This window comes from Pipistrellus kuhlii, unplaced genomic scaffold, assembly GCF_014108245.1.
Source record: "Pipistrellus kuhlii isolate mPipKuh1 unplaced genomic scaffold, mPipKuh1.p scaffold_m20_p_11, whole genome shotgun sequence".
In the NCBI taxonomy this organism is placed as follows: domain Eukaryota; kingdom Metazoa; phylum Chordata; class Mammalia; order Chiroptera; family Vespertilionidae; genus Pipistrellus; species Pipistrellus kuhlii.
The window spans coordinates 31,698,347-31,714,104 of NW_023425416.1; the positions used below are offsets into that span (position 1 = coordinate 31,698,347).

The window sequence follows — 15,758 nt, forward strand, 5'->3', positions numbered from 1 at the left end:
TTTTTAAAATAAGTACTTCAGTCCAATAAAACAGCACACAAATGAAAAGTTTATTTCCTTACTTGAAATCATGTAAGTGGCTCTTTAGAATTTCGGTGTAATTTACAGTAACTTGGAGATTTAATCACAGAATTATAAATGTAAGAATGTCATAGGCTACATCATAAAAGATAGTATAGAGAATTTTAAAAAGGATAAATTTTAGGGTACTTTCAAATTATAATTAGTAGGAAAGCCCTTTTGTGGGATACGTAAGATAAAAGGCTCTCCCCCTTCAGATTCAGAGTAAAATTACTCGGTATTATAAGATAGCAATGGGCCCTGATGGTATGGCCCATGGATTAGATTTGGGATAAAAAGAGTCTTTATATGTTTTAGTGAAGGGGCCAATGGAAAAAAGGCCAGGGAGCCATTTTAAACTCATGTTCATGGCAGGTCAGATGATGCTGAGACAAGTGTTTCCCTTAAAAAGGTATTATTCCATTGCTACATTTCTAAGGCTTGGCCTTCAAACTGCCCATACTTCTACTTCTCATCTTTACATTACCTGATCTAGGAACAAACCTTCTGGAAAAATGATGTTATAAACTGGAAAAGCAAGACTGTGGGTGTAGCAATAGGGCTTTGGTGCTCTAGATGTCACAATATATAATATCTAATGAGAAGACAATAAATCTATAAATGGATTGTTAACTGAGTATATTCTTGGGATATGCTTACTAAACAATTTTTGTGATTCAGAAACACCAAGACTACTTTGACTTTCTTGGACATGTTTTACTTTAAAAAAAGGTAATATAATAAGCTCACAAACAAAAATAAAAATTTGTTTGCTTTTTAACAAATAACTAATCTTTTAATGTTTTTATAAAAACAATTCCTTTTAGATACTCTGATTAACCTTTAAGTGACATAAAAAAGCATCAGCATTCTTTATTACCAATATTTTGCACAATTTAAGATACCTTTAGCATTTCAAGGGAAAAATTTTTAAAGAAAAAAAAGGCGAATGGTAACTCACCAAGAAGCTATGTACCTAGTAAAGTTTAGTTTGTCTTGGATTCTTTAAAAAAATTAGGTGAAATTTTAGTTATCTAATTATCATCCCAATCAAATATAATATCTATGTGTGGATTCTAGATAAAAGAAAATATTTCCAACCAATAAGATTCACTGATTGGACTGTTTATTTAGAATTGGTTTTACTGGGTTTAGATAAGGAAGACTTCAAAAAAGCTAACTATAAATGAGTTCCACTGATTAAAAATGCAGTTTTAAAAACTATGCTTTTTGCGGTTAATTTCTAGACAAATTATAAATGTAAAGCACAAAATTGTAACTACTGTACTACTCACAAGAACTTGCTAGAGAAGTGAACACTTGTATTCAAACTATCAAAATTCTGACCTTTCAAAATAGTACGTTGGCTAAAACAATTTTTTGAAAATCAGCATTTACTTTTAAACTGTTAAAATGTCAATTTCAATTTTTTTTAAAAAAAGCCCTTACAGATAAATCTTAAAAGTTGTTCCTTTCAGTCTTAATTATTTTTTACTCTTAACTATGTATTTAACACAGAACTAAGTTTCTAAACATCTAATGAAAAACAGTTTCAATGTAAAATAAAACTAGGCAATCTAATACAGCTTGTAGTCTTAATGTGATTAATCAATACTCAGAATTAAATTTCTATAATAGTCAAAAACTTTCAGTCTCTTCTTAGTATTCAAAACCAGCAACTTCCCATGAGACTAGAAAGTTAGAAGAGAGGATCACACAGATTTAAGCACTGCCCGACTTCTTCTGAAATGATGCACTCTTTTATCCTAGAAAAGACAGAAACAGTCCTTTTTATTTCATTGAAAATGTCTTATTAGCACTATGACCTAAGAGTTGTGAAATACTTAAAAGTATTTATTTTGGGTTTAAAAACTAATTAAAATCTAATTAAAAAATTAGAGAAAGTGATCCTTTTTGAAAGTATTCCTGAATTCTGATGACAAATGTATCAATTAACTAGTTTTATTCATCAATTTAGTTAAAAAATAAAACTTGGTAAACTCAGAAACAGAGAACTTAGAATCACTACCATTTAACGCAGATTTTTAATTAATGATTTGGCAGTGATGACCCAAAGGTATTGGTGAAAATATATGTAATTTAAAAAAAGTTTTTACTAACAAAAGTGCATTTGATACAAATCATAGCTTGAGAACAGCACTGCACTTCAATTTGAAATCCTATACTTTTAGATTTAAATTAAAGGTTTTGACATATTTAAAAGAATGTCTTTCACCTGTGATGAAGATACATCACTCTTCAAGAAGCTATGTACTTAGTAAAGTTTAGTTTAATTAACTTCTTTGGGAAATGAAGTAAAAAAATAAAAATATTTGTAACTTCTTTCTTTCATTTTATGTGTGTAGATCGAAGGAATATGAGCAAACCAACAATAACATAATAGTATTTTCTTCTCTACATATTAGGGTGTGTTTTTTTTTGTTTTTTTGTTTTTAAACCCTGTCCTTTTCCTAGGAATGAATTCAGTTGTCATATAAAGAAGGGTAACTAGAAATCACTTAATTTGTTAACAGGGTAAAACATTATTTAGGTTAAAGCCCAGAAAAGTGGTTATAAACGAAGTATCTTCAAAGATCAAGTAGGATAAGAAAAATTATGGAGAAGCTGAAATTTAGACAACAGAATGGAATTTGTTGTCTAAATTAGTATATTAACTGCCTCAATGCATTCAAATTCAATTAGAACAATAATATTTAGCTAGTCAAAATAGGTCTAAATGCCAAATAACTGTAGGCTATCAATTTCTGATTTCTACTTAGTGTTTCTAGCCCAGAGGAGCGAAAAACTCTGGAAGGTTAAAAAACTCTGGGAGCTTTTGTCTAATACCAGCTGAAAACTCAAGTTTAAAGACCATGTTCTGCTTTGAAAAAAAAAAAATCATTTAAGTACTTATTTAACCTTCAGAACTTTGGAAAAGAAAAGCTGTGGTACAATATCAGTTCTTTCCCTTTAAGTTAGACTATGTAGAATGAAATAACAAAAGAACCAATGTCAACTTTATTTTTTTTTAAATAAATCTTTATTGTTCAGATTATTACAAATGTGATCCTCTTCCCCCGCTCAATTGCTCCCCTTCACCAGGTTCCCACCCCACCCTCTGTCCTTTCCCCATCCCCCATTGTCCCCATTGTGCACAGTTTTTGTTCAGTCTCTTCCCGCACCCCCACTCCCCTTTTTCCTGAGAATCGTCAGTCCACTCCCCTTCCATACCTCTGATTCTATTATATTCACCAGTTAATATTGTTCATCAGATTTTTAAATTCCCTTGGTTTTTAGATTCAATTGTTGATAGCTACGTATTTGTTGATCATAATTTTTATCTTTATCTTCTTCCTCTTCCTAAATAACCTCCTTCAGCAATTCATATAATTCTGGTTTGGTGGTGATGAACTCTTTTAGCTTTTTTTTATTTGTGAAGCTCTTTATCTGTCCTTTGATTCTGAGTGATAGCTTTGCTGGGTAGATTATTTTTGGCTGTAGGTTCTTGTTATTCATCACCTTGAATATTTCTTGCCATTCCCGTCTGGCCTGCATGGTTTCTGTTGAGAAATCAGCTGACAATCTTATGGGTGCTCCTTTATAGGTCACTACCTGCTTTTCTCTTGCTGCTTTTAATATTCTTTGTCTTTTGCTCTTGGAATTTTAATTATGATATGTCTTGGTGTGGTCCTCCTTGGATTCCTTTTGTTTGGGGTTCTGTGGGCTTCCTGGACTTGTATTTCTTTCCCCAGGTGGGGGAAGTTTTCTGTCACTATTTCTTCTAGTACTCTTTCGGTATCTTGCTCTCTCTCTTCTGGAATCCCCATAATTCTGATGTTGGTTCGCTTGAAATTGTCCTAGAGGTTTCTTACACTATCTTCAACTTTCTGGATTCTCTTATCTTCTCCCTTCTGCAGAGGAGTGTCCTCTGGCTCTTTGTGTTCTAAATCTTTGTCTTGATTCTTGCGATCTTCCAGTCTGTTTTTAGGACTTTGTATAATATTTTTTATTTCAGACAATGTTTTCTTCATTTCTTGTTGATCCCTTATTATTTCTAGTTGCTCCCTTTTCATATCCTCATAGGTCTCATTTATTTTATCGGCCTTTTTTAGGATATTGTTGAGTAACCTTATAACTGTAGTTTTGAACTCAATGTCCAATCTTTTCTTTTCCTCCATCTCCTTCCTTTGTGTCCTTCTTCTTGTCTGCATTTTAGTTGTTTCCCTGATTTGATGGAATAGCTTTGTGTGCTAGGTGTTCTGGTAGAGCCCAGTAGCACAGCCTTCCCAGTTACCTGCAGTGGACAGTCTTGGTGTAGCCCTTTGTGGGCTGTGTGTGCAGTCTTGTTGTTAAGCCTTGCTTATTGTTGGTATCACTGGGAAGCGTTGATCTCCAAGCCAATTGGCTGTGAGGATCAGCAGTGTCTCAGCTAGGAGGGTTTCCGTACTCTGCTTGAATAGGGCGGGGTCTCAGGGTGGCGCAGACAATCTTTGGTTCCCTGTCAGTCTCGCCTTAGAAAAGTCCTGTTCGTGGAGAGTTTTGGAAGATTGGTTGCAGGCGCGCGTGCACCTCTTTGGTAAAGGCACAGACAAGCTTTTGATTCCTACAAGTCCCTCCTTAGAGAAAGCCAGCCTCTGGGAGAGCTTCTGTGCTCAGTCACAGGTAGGGCGGAGTCTCGGGTTGGTGCAGACAAACTTTATTTTCCCTTCGGCTCCTCCCCAAGTCCCGCAGTAATGGCCTCTGGCTTCACACACCTCCAAGAGATCTCTGCCCACTGCCTGACAGTCTGGCCTCTCCCTGTGTGGGGCCGTTTATCAGAGCAATAGGGTGATTCTGTTTTCCTCTCGGACAAGAAAGCCAGCCGCATTAGCTGTTCGCCCTCTCCGCGCCAGGAGTAAGCCAGTAGCGAACTCAGCCTGGCCCGCCCTCTCTGCGTGCAGGGAGTAAACCAGCAGCAATCTCGGACCGGCCCTTCCTCTCCGCACCGGGATTAAGCCAGCGCCTTTTCGAGCACACAGTTCTCTGTACCTTCACAGTTCCTGAGGTTCAGCGTGCCTTCTCTCTCCTTCCCAGATGGCAGAGCCTCCTCTCAGCCAGCCGTCTGGCGCTTCAGGGCAATGCCTCCCCTGTTTTTCAGTTCTAAATTCAAATTTGTTGTGGTAGGCTGCATTCGGGTGTCTACCCTATGCCGCCATCTTGGTTTCTTTCCCCAATGTCAACTTTAAATGAATATTTACTCCCTGTGGAGAAGATGGTAAGAACTTAATCCTGCTATGGCTCTTTTCTTCTATATTATAGAAAGTCCTTAGTATATACCCTTCAAAAAAGACTTTAAGCTTCATTCTATGTCATTTCATAGATGAAAAAAATTATTCTCTTTCCCTGTTTTAAAACACAAAGCAATGGTTAAAAACTTTCTTTTGAATGTAAAATGGTGAAGCCATTTTGAGGAAATTCTGGAAGTTCCTTGAAAGGTTAAACATATCACCATTTGACTCAGCAATTGTATTCCTAGGTATACACCCAAGAGAAATAAAAGCATATGTCCACACAATAACTTGTAAATATTTGCAAGGGCATTACTGCCAAAAAGTAGAAACAATGCAAGTCTATCTAGTAATAAATGGGTAAAATGGTATATCCATAAATAAAAAGAAATAAAATGCTGATCTATGCTGTAACACTGATGAACCTTGAAAACATTATACTAAGTAAAAGAAGCCAGTGGCAACAAGCCAAATGTTGTATTATTCTATACTAGAGGCCCCGTGCACAAATTTCGTGCACAGGTGGGGTCTCTCTGCCTGGCCATCGATCGGAGCCAATTAGGGCTGGCCTGCAGGGGGGAGGGTCTGTGACGGTGGGCTGTGGAGCTCCTGAGTTCAGTGTCTGCCTCCTGGTGGTCAGTGTGTACCATATTGACCAGTTGTTCAGGAGACTGATAGTAATGGTCACTTAGGCTTTTATAAATATAGATACACATATGAAATATCTAGAATAGACAAATCCTTAATAAAAGTAGGTTAGTGGTTGCTAAGACTAGAAGAATTGGGGGAAAATGGAGAGTGATTGCTTATATGTAGGGGGTTTATTTTTGGTGTGACTAAAATATTCTAAAATTGATTATAGTCATGGCTTGCAAATATACTAAAAACTACTGAACTTTTTACACTTGAAAGGAGTGAACTGTATTATAGTCAATAAACATGTTATAAAAACAAAACAAAAAAACACCCCTTTACTAAGCACACACAATATTACTCCCTCACTGGAGTGACCAGTTAGTTCCTTTCCATATTCACAGACTCAGAACTAAAGAGATTTTAAGAGAACTTTAGTCTTGAGTTTTCTTATTTTAGACTTATAAAAATTGGAGCCTTAACAAAATTTTATGATTTGTCCAAGGTGATAGATAGAACCAGAATCAGAAACCAGAATTCCTTAAATTCAAACACCTATGTTCTCTTCACTCCAACTCTAAATCAATTCCATTTCTTTCTACTCAGCTTTTTATTGCTTCACTTTACCTCTTCACTCCTACATAGTTCAAGTATGTCATCCGAGTGACCAATTTCTTTGTTCTCTGTAGTCCAATATGCACATACTCTTACGTTGTTTTCTGTATCTAAAAACTTTACTATTTCATCAAGTTAATATTCTCTTTCAACTATTTTTTTTCATAAACTCTTTCAATTGTAAGCTTCTGCTAAAGGTTTGTCCCTTAAGAACAAACTATACTACATCAAGGTTTGAGCAACATAAAATGCATTACCAGGTAAAACTCACTCACAGTGGTTTACTAGGTTACAGTCAAATGCAAGAGTTGAATTAAATGTTCTATGTAATCTCAAAATGTATATACCACAGGAAAAAAAAAAAGTTGTTTTGTGGTTGAAAAATGTGATTTTTTATCCTGTGTACTATTCCTTTCATACCTTGAAGTAGTCATCTTGAGTAACAACAGAGTTTCTCAGTCTGTTCTCTGGATTAAACAGACAAGATACCACCGTCTGTATGCTTCGATCCACAGATTTCTGAAACACAGACGTTTTCTGTAATCTAAAGACTATTCCTTTTACTTACTATTAACAAGCCCTTTTTATATAAAGTTTAATGAATAAATGCACTTATTTCTAAAGAATTCTTAGGAAATTCATAATTCTTAAACCACATAGAATGCCACTTAGGATGTAACTTTTCTACTGAATTCAAGAAATATTTAGAAACTTAGTGATAGAGTTCTGATTTTAAAAGCTCCATTTAGTAAAACCCTAAGATATTAGCTTAATGTCCTTTAATTTTTCCTGTTAGATAAGAAATAGTGAACTACAATATTTCTAGAAAAAAATATCCAGGATAAAACCTGATATTATAATTGTACTTTGAGCTATTTTAATACTGTTTTTAAATTTCAAATCATATAGCAAATCAGGGAGTTTCTTTACCCTATATAATTCAGTAGTTCTTAACCTTTTATTCCACTGAAAAACACTTGGACAAAGTTCACATACTACAATGAAAATTCTCCACTGTTACCCATATTCCCACCCATTCAATTAAACATAAGATAATTCAAAAGTGAGAACACTATTATAGAAATCTTCTATAATGATAAAAAAAAACTGTCTACTTCAATATTTCAATTATTACTACTGACTCCACAACTCCTGAAAGCTACCATGTATAACGTTATAGAAATAATACCATAAATAACTGCATGTTACTATTTAGCTAGATAAATGTTTAAATTGGTAAAAAACAACAAAACAAAAACAACAACAACCCCCAAAACAAAGAACAAACAAACAGGTAGGTATAATTCGTACTAATTCCTCTTTAGCAGAATAGGAGGCTTGAGGAAAATCTGCCATTGTATTCTGTTAAGTCATGTTAATACAATATTTATTAAAATATGTTTTTTTAAAAGGATAAAAATGAAAATGGAACAGAGGAAAAGAACTATTAAATTAGAAATTATATACTAAAAGTTTTGGGGTGCCTATAATTTCAACAACTTTAATATAAACTGACATGTTATCAATTACTCAAGCTTTTTAATTTATGGCTTCCATATTTAAATTGGGGCAAAGATGCTCACTTCTCAAAGGGCCATTATTAAAACTTGAAAAAACAAATATAAACATTTTAATAAAATTATATGTTTGCCTTTTGTGGGCCATTTCCAGAGGATGGAGGAGTAGCTTCATGAACTGCGCATTCATTCGTCAAAACTTCAGCTCCTGAATCAACTTCATTATAGTGATAGTTAACAGCTGTATAAACCTACATTTAAAATGATAAAAGTATAATTAAAGAGATGTATATTAGATACATTTCTAAACAATCTATTCTTCAAAATGGTGAGATGATATTAAAAGTTTAAATGTGCATCATGCAGACAGAAGTTTGATTACCACAGACATTTTATTTTAAATTGAAGGTGAAATGCAGTAATAAGGCAGTCTTTTATTTTGAAATGTCTTTTAAGGCTCAGCACAATCAGAATTGGAAGTACTCTAAAAAAAAAAAAAAACAAAAAACTTCAAATTATAGGGAATGGAAATTTCCCAGCACCTGAAAATTTTAACTTATATTATATCCTTCCAATATCCAGTCCTGATGAAAGACAGAAGGTAATAAAGATTTAGGTATTTTAGATGTAGCCCCTTTTTTTATTCCCTTTCAGCATATTACAGAAAAATATTACTTTGTTTCTCTTCAACAGACATTTTTATAGGTAGGAAACTAGAAGCAGATTCAATACTAATTCTAAATCCATAGAATTAGCATTATCGTAGGTATTAATACTACGTTTCTTGGGTTCTATAGCCTAACAGTAACTAATTAAACACCTGTTGTATGCAGAACAGCCATTGTTTAAGCAAAAACAAGCCAAGAAACAAAAAGTAGTTTCTCCCAGGGAGTATACATTTAAGTTGACAAGAAATTAATAAACCATAACACCTAATGTAAAAGGGCAATTAAACATGTTTGTAGGCATACGTGATACGGCCAAAGCTCAAAAAATATACTAATAGTTAAACAAAAAAATAATTAAGAACAGGAAGAATATATTTAGCTAATTCACCTTACCGGAGGTATAACATAACTCCTTTGTTCCCCAGTAGGCCATTGTGGTGGCATCTAAAAAAAAAAAAAAAAAAAAAAAAAAAAAAAGGGAAATATTTAAATATTCCTACACTTTTCACAAGGATATGAGATAGATAATGTTGGGGTATTTGTCATGCTGGCTTCTTGAACTTGTTATAAAAAACAGAATGAAAGAAAGTAGTACTTTATTTCTAATACTTGAGGATTTTATTATTACTTTCATATAAAAACTCTACCTTTTCTTTAATTTTCTGAGGTTGGCATTCAGGAAAACTCAAAGATAGTATTCTTTGAATTTATTACCATAGATATATGGTCATGGATCATAGATATAGTCATATCTATCGATACATGAAGGGGACACCAAACTTTCTAAAACAATAAAAGAAAAAACTTACTGCTAAGTACATTCCTGTCAAAATATCATTCCCTTATTTCTAATAATACAGGAGATTTAATTCAAAGTTTTTCTTAAATTTTAGGCATACTCAATTAATTTAAATGAAAAACTATTTACATAAATAAAGGCCTCAATAATATCCTAAAGTAAGTCATTTGTTTCCTCTTAAATTACCTGATAATTATAAACAGGCAGATGATATCCTGTGATGACCTGAACTGGTGAACTTGGATAAGGAGGATATGCCTGAAAATAAAAGTTTCAGAAGAAATGTAAAGAAGGAATATTTTCCTCAAACAATAAATATATGAAAATGAAGAAATCTTAATTATTTTCCTATATGCAGTACAGGACCCTATTTGAGGATTGGCTTCATAAAGAAAAAAGTATTCTCTAGGAGGAAGGGGTAAGTAAGGGAAGTGACTGATTTTGCCAGTTTACGTTTATATCATTTGTATATTTATTGCCACACAGAAGTTCTTTCTTATACTGGTGGACAAGACTTAAAGAGTAGATTTCCATGTTAAAGTTATATTAATACATTTGCTATTTCTCTGTAAAAATATTTTTGGTAGTTTTGTATTTCTTTGACAGTATCATGGAGTAATGTGTAGTCAATGTATAGTCTTCCTACAGACCTATGGCTCTTTTTGTGTTTTACTTCTAAAAGTTAAGGGCAATATATAAACCAAAATGGGAAAAGAGGTAGTAAAATATACTCTATCTTTAAGTAAATATTACTGATAAAAAAAACTTCTAGGTATGAATATACTCAGAATAGGTAATAACACAGTAAATGTTAAGAACAAGTGGTTTTTTTCTTCGAGCCATGTTTGGAACAAGAAAAATAAAAAATATACACTACACTTTAGGTAGATAGAAAATGTAAACAAAGCAGAGACACTGCAGTACATTTCATTATTATTGTTTCTTTTATGCAAATAATATGTCTTTTAAACTGAAGAAAATAAAAGAAACACTGTCATCAATAGGAGATAGTAAATATTCCACATACCACTTCAAATATTGACGTAACCAACCGGACCAAATTGTATGCCTGATTTATAGTTTACAAGTACAGCTAAGTCATCAGAAACCTATCCATTCTAGAACCAAAATATATCCAGAAGTCAGCAATCTTTATGGGAAGGCATCTAGACATTATTGCAAATAAAGAGTAACTCGACAAATGGCTAACCTTAGAGAAGAATAAGCAAGGCAGACTCATGAGAAAATCTGCCTTCATATATTTTATGAATTGTTGTATAAGGCAAAAAAGGAAAAGACATGTTCTTTGTGGTTAAAGAGGTCAGTTTCAAGATAAAGGTTTACAAACTATATAGAAGCAGATTTTAGCTTAGAATAAGGAATAACTAAGAATGACAGACTTACAAAAATAGATTTCCCATAGCCATAAGTATTCAAACAGAAATAGTGTTACCACTTATTATGGAAATTGCTTATATAATTCCACAGGGGAAACGAAGTGAGACTGGCTTACTTTTAAGGTATTCCCATATAAGAACTCCAATACTAATAAAATGAAAAAACAAAAACCAAACCAAAACAAAAAAACAAACACAGTAACGTAGGTAATTCTTACCTGAACATACTGAGTTATAGGATTCATCATGGTTGAAGGCTGCACGTAAGTTTCAGCATTTGGATTACTCCAGACACTCTGAAACTGTGGTGGAGGAGGAGGATTAAAAACCAAAGGACGTGGCTGCACATGATAAGCACCTTTGTAAAGAATAAAAAGAAAACAAAGCCTATTTTTAGTTCTCTGAAAAGCTACATATGTGTCAACAAGAAAAATTCCTCTCTTTACTCACATAAATTTTGCTTCCTGATTGCAGGGCCCAGTTTCAGCTTTTTACCATGAAAATTTATCTGTGACTGAAAATAGTAACAAAAGTAGAATCAATTTTGAAGTCTTTACTTCCAAGACCTTCATAAATATCCTAAATGTTCTAAAAGTTTCTACTATCTGAGAAGATCAGTGGTAAGAACATAGTAAATAAAAATTTATTAGCACCTTACCATCACTACTCAAGTGTCAAGAGGTGTCATGGAATTTGATCAAAACCTTTACATTCTGTCTCCAGTTCAAGAAGCTAGATGCCCAAACAAGTTATGTAAGATTACTCAAGTTTGAATTTCAAAAAGGAAGTATATCTATTTCTATATTTTATATTTTTATTTATTTCAGAGAGGAAGGTGGAGGGAGAGAGAGATAGAAACATCAATGATGAAAGAGAACCATTGATCAACTGCCTTCTGGCCACCCCACACTGATGATCGAGCCCACAACCTAAGCATATGCCCTGACCAGGAATCACTGTGACCTCCTGGTTCCTAGGTCTATGCTCAACCACTGAGTCATGCTGGGTGGGCTCTATCTTTATATTTTATATAAGACTGAACATGTATTTGGGGCTCAACTAATACTAAACATTGCATCCAAAGTCTAATTAAGAGATTTTCCCATAAGAAGACTACTTACTTCTACTATCTTCTGCACATCCACATCATTATAAAATGAAACAAATCCATAGCTAGAAAGGCAGATAAATGAAGTATGAAATCATCACCATAACTGAAAGTTTTGAAACTTCTAGTATTCTATGAAATAATTAACAAAAGTGATAATAAAGTATGAAGAATACACATTTTTAAGATGTACATGATATTCTATAAATATTATTGCTTTTTTTCCTTACAAGTAGTGTGAGAACCTTATTCATTAACAGAAAATTCCCATCTAGAAACCTAAATATAATTTACTGTCTATGGCAAAAAGGTTAAAATTTAAAATACAGTGAAATGTGCAAAGAAAACAATTCTTCGATAAAAATAATTAATCCACTTAAGTTAAATAAATAAAGATGAGAAATATTTAAATGCAAATAGTAGGAAATTAAATGAAAGAGAGCTGGCAGCAAACTTTTATCTCTACATGGAAGAAATTAACAAAGCAACGAATTTCATTTATACAAATACGTATAAAATATGTTTTGAGTTCTGCCTCTAGTAATCTACAAACTAGTTCATATTTATTTTATATTTCATATTCAGTATATGTTTTACTTACCCTTTGGATACACCAGTTCTATCAGTGATTATCTTCACTTCTTTTACTGAACCATATCTAGCAAAGAAACTTCTAATTTCGGCTTCATCCATCTATGGAAAAGAATTTGACTTCAAGAGTAAATATTCAGCATTCGAAAATTTCAATTATACTATAAAAGAAGATTTGATGTGGAACTATTTTACCCAAGTATCCTCAAACTACCTGTAGCTCTTTGTCAAAGATATTTTCAGTCCCCATAGGTTAAACACAAAACTAGTTCCAATACTGCATGAGATACAAAATCCTTATGTTTGCAATAAGCACAAAAATCCCATCATTCCTAAGACATATTCTTAAATCAATTAAATATGAATACAATACCCTAACATCAATTCCACCAACAAAAACGGTGTTTGGCATGATTTTGCCTTCAGGTAAAACATAGCCTTGGCTGGTTGTAGATGATGAGGACTGGGTGCTGGCCTCTCTGGAGATGGTTGACTTTGGAGTCTCAGAATTTGTAGCAGACTGTAATTTGGTAAACAGATATAGAGATATCATCAGTAGATATACAGGCAACCATACAATGTGAACTATAATTTTTTAAAGTATAAAACATTTTCATATAAATCATTTTCATTGTAAATTAGCAATATAGCTTAATTCAAGCTCAGGTATAAGGTAATCACCGCAGATCACCATGAAATGTTAAAAGGGTATATAGTACTTACTTAAACTTAGTGTTGCTCATTGCTATTTCTTATGGTAGAATACTGATTCTATATTGAGTTTGTGAAAATGCTATGTGAACTGGTAAAATATAACTAGCAAATTCAAGTTTGTAAAAAATAAATTTAAGTTAGCCTAGTCTATGCCAATAAGCAAATTTTCATTTTATAAGTAACTTATTAAAAAGCATGGTAATTATCAGTCTTACTGGTAATTCCAATTTCCACAGTGGGCTGCTAGATGTATACCATCTTTATTTTCAGAAAAGGAGGCCCACATATGAAGCTCATTGTTTTCTTGGATTCTGATTAGAACTCTGTGTTTAGTCTTCCCACACTAAGGTTAATATAAATTCTCTGAAGCAGAATTTATTGGTAATATATTCTGGAAAGGTAGTAAAGTGTAATAAAACAAAAATTGATTTAGTCAGGAGATGTAGATTTCATGTCCCTTACTAAGTTATAAGCCACTTACTTTGCAGCTGTTTATTGCTAGGAAAATTGCTTGGAGAATGAGATGAAATAACATCTGTGAATTCATTTTGAAAAGAGTATGCCAATATAAGTTACTGAATTTTCAATAATTAAAAAAAACACTTATTTAATAAGTAATTTTAAAAAGTAAAGCAATTTTCCTTCCTGGTTTTACTACTAACTTATTTATTTTGTATATACTTTATTAATTAACAACTAAGTTGAATTGGAACTTTAAGAAATTATTTTATGGTACATCTGCCTATTAGAAATTCTTTTATAAAATACTTATTGATTATAAGAGTTATTATAAGTACAAAAGGCAGGAAAAGGAGAGATAAAACTATTACACTTCTGTTTATGGAGAAAAACAAGGACAAGACTACAAATTGCTATACTAATTAGAGAGGAAACAAAAATTGTCAAATCACATAATTTGAGCATTTTGGTTTTTCTGATTTAGGGCTTATGATTGTTATTTTGGTTTCTATTTGAATACTTAATTCTTTCCTTTTACTATTGTATTGTGACATGTCACAACAATTAGGTGGGAGAGAGTGATCTATTTCTAAACTTTTTCCATTATAAAACATAAACATTGCAGTCCTATCTAATAAAGAAGGAATATGCTAATTGGTCCTCACACTGTCTAAAAGACCGCAGTGCCCAAAGTCAATAAGAAGGGAATATGCTAATTTACTGCCATGCCCTCAAAGATGGTGGTGCCTACAGCCACAAGATGGCAGCACCCAGTCCTCTCAGCCCTGCTAGGGCAGCAGGCGTGCTGCAAGGCCAGGGCATGCCTGCCTCCAGAGACCCCGAGTCCCCTCAACCCCCCAATCCATCAGGGCTGTCCCAAGGTGCAGGCAAGCCTTGGATCACAGCTGCCTAAACAGGCAGTCGGACATCCCTCTCAATCCAGGACTGCTGGCTCCCAACTGCTTGCCTGCCTGCCTTCCTGATTGCTCCTAACCATTTCCGCCTGCCAGCCTGATCACCCTAGAATCACTCCCCTGCCAGCTTGATTGATGCCTAACTTCTCCCCTGCCAGCCTATTTGCCCCTAACTGCCCTCCCCTGCAGGCCTGGTCCCTTCCAACTGCCCTCCCCTGCTGGCCATCTTGTGGTGGCCATCTTGTGTCCACATGGGGGCAGCCATCTTGTGTGTTGGAGTGATGGTTAATCTGCATATTACTCTTTTATTAGATAGGATAGAGGCCTGGTACATGGATAAGGGTAAACTGGTTTGCCCTGAAGGGTGTTCAGGATCAGATAAGGGTAAACTGGTTTGCCCTGAAGGGTGTTCAGGATCAGAGAAGGCCTGTGGTGATTTGCAGGCCAGCCACGCCCCCCAGGAACCCAAGTGGAAGCCTTGCTTGCTATCTGGGATTTATCTATCTTCTATAATTGAAACTTTGTAGCCTTGAGCAGAGCCAAGACTCCTGCTTGCTCAGTGGTAGGAGCCATTTTTGTTGGGATTTATCTTCTATAATTGAAACTTTGTAGCAGAGGCCAAGGCAAGCACTGTGGAAACTTGGCTTCCTCCATTGCAGAGGCAACTCAAGACTCCTGCTCTCTCCAGTTCCATGGCTGCGACCATTTTTGTTGGGATTTATTTATCTTCTATAATTGAAATTTTATAGTCTTAAGCTGAGGTCTAGGTTGGCCAGGGCAGGCGGAAAGCTAGCTTCTTCCATTACTGGGAAAACCCAAGCCTCCTGCTCTTTCCGTGGCCACAGCCATCTTGGTTGGGTTAATTTGCATACTTGCTACTGATTGGCATGGTTTGGAGGTGTGGTCAATTTGCATATTACTCTTTTATTAGATAGGATACACACAAACAAACACACACACACACACACACACACACACACACTAACACACTACTGATTTCAGGAAGGAAGGGAGAG

At 34.2% G+C, this 15,758-nt stretch overlaps 1 protein-coding gene across 1 annotated transcript; it reads right to left on the reverse strand.

Annotated features, from left to right (window-relative positions):
- Positions 1-917: 917 nt before the first annotated feature.
- Positions 918-13,208, reverse strand: DAZL (deleted in azoospermia like). Its single transcript, XM_036432381.1, has 10 exons — positions 13,029-13,208; positions 12,666-12,757; positions 12,078-12,129; positions 11,407-11,470; positions 11,175-11,314; positions 9,746-9,817; positions 9,154-9,204; positions 8,227-8,343; positions 6,996-7,094; positions 918-1,826 (listed from the first exon to the last, which is right to left on the reverse strand). The coding sequence occupies exons 1-10, from the start codon at positions 13,206-13,208 to the stop codon at positions 1,773-1,775; spliced, it is 921 nt and encodes a 306-aa protein (XP_036288274.1). The 3' UTR covers positions 918-1,772.
- Positions 13,209-15,758: the final 2,550 nt, after the last annotated feature.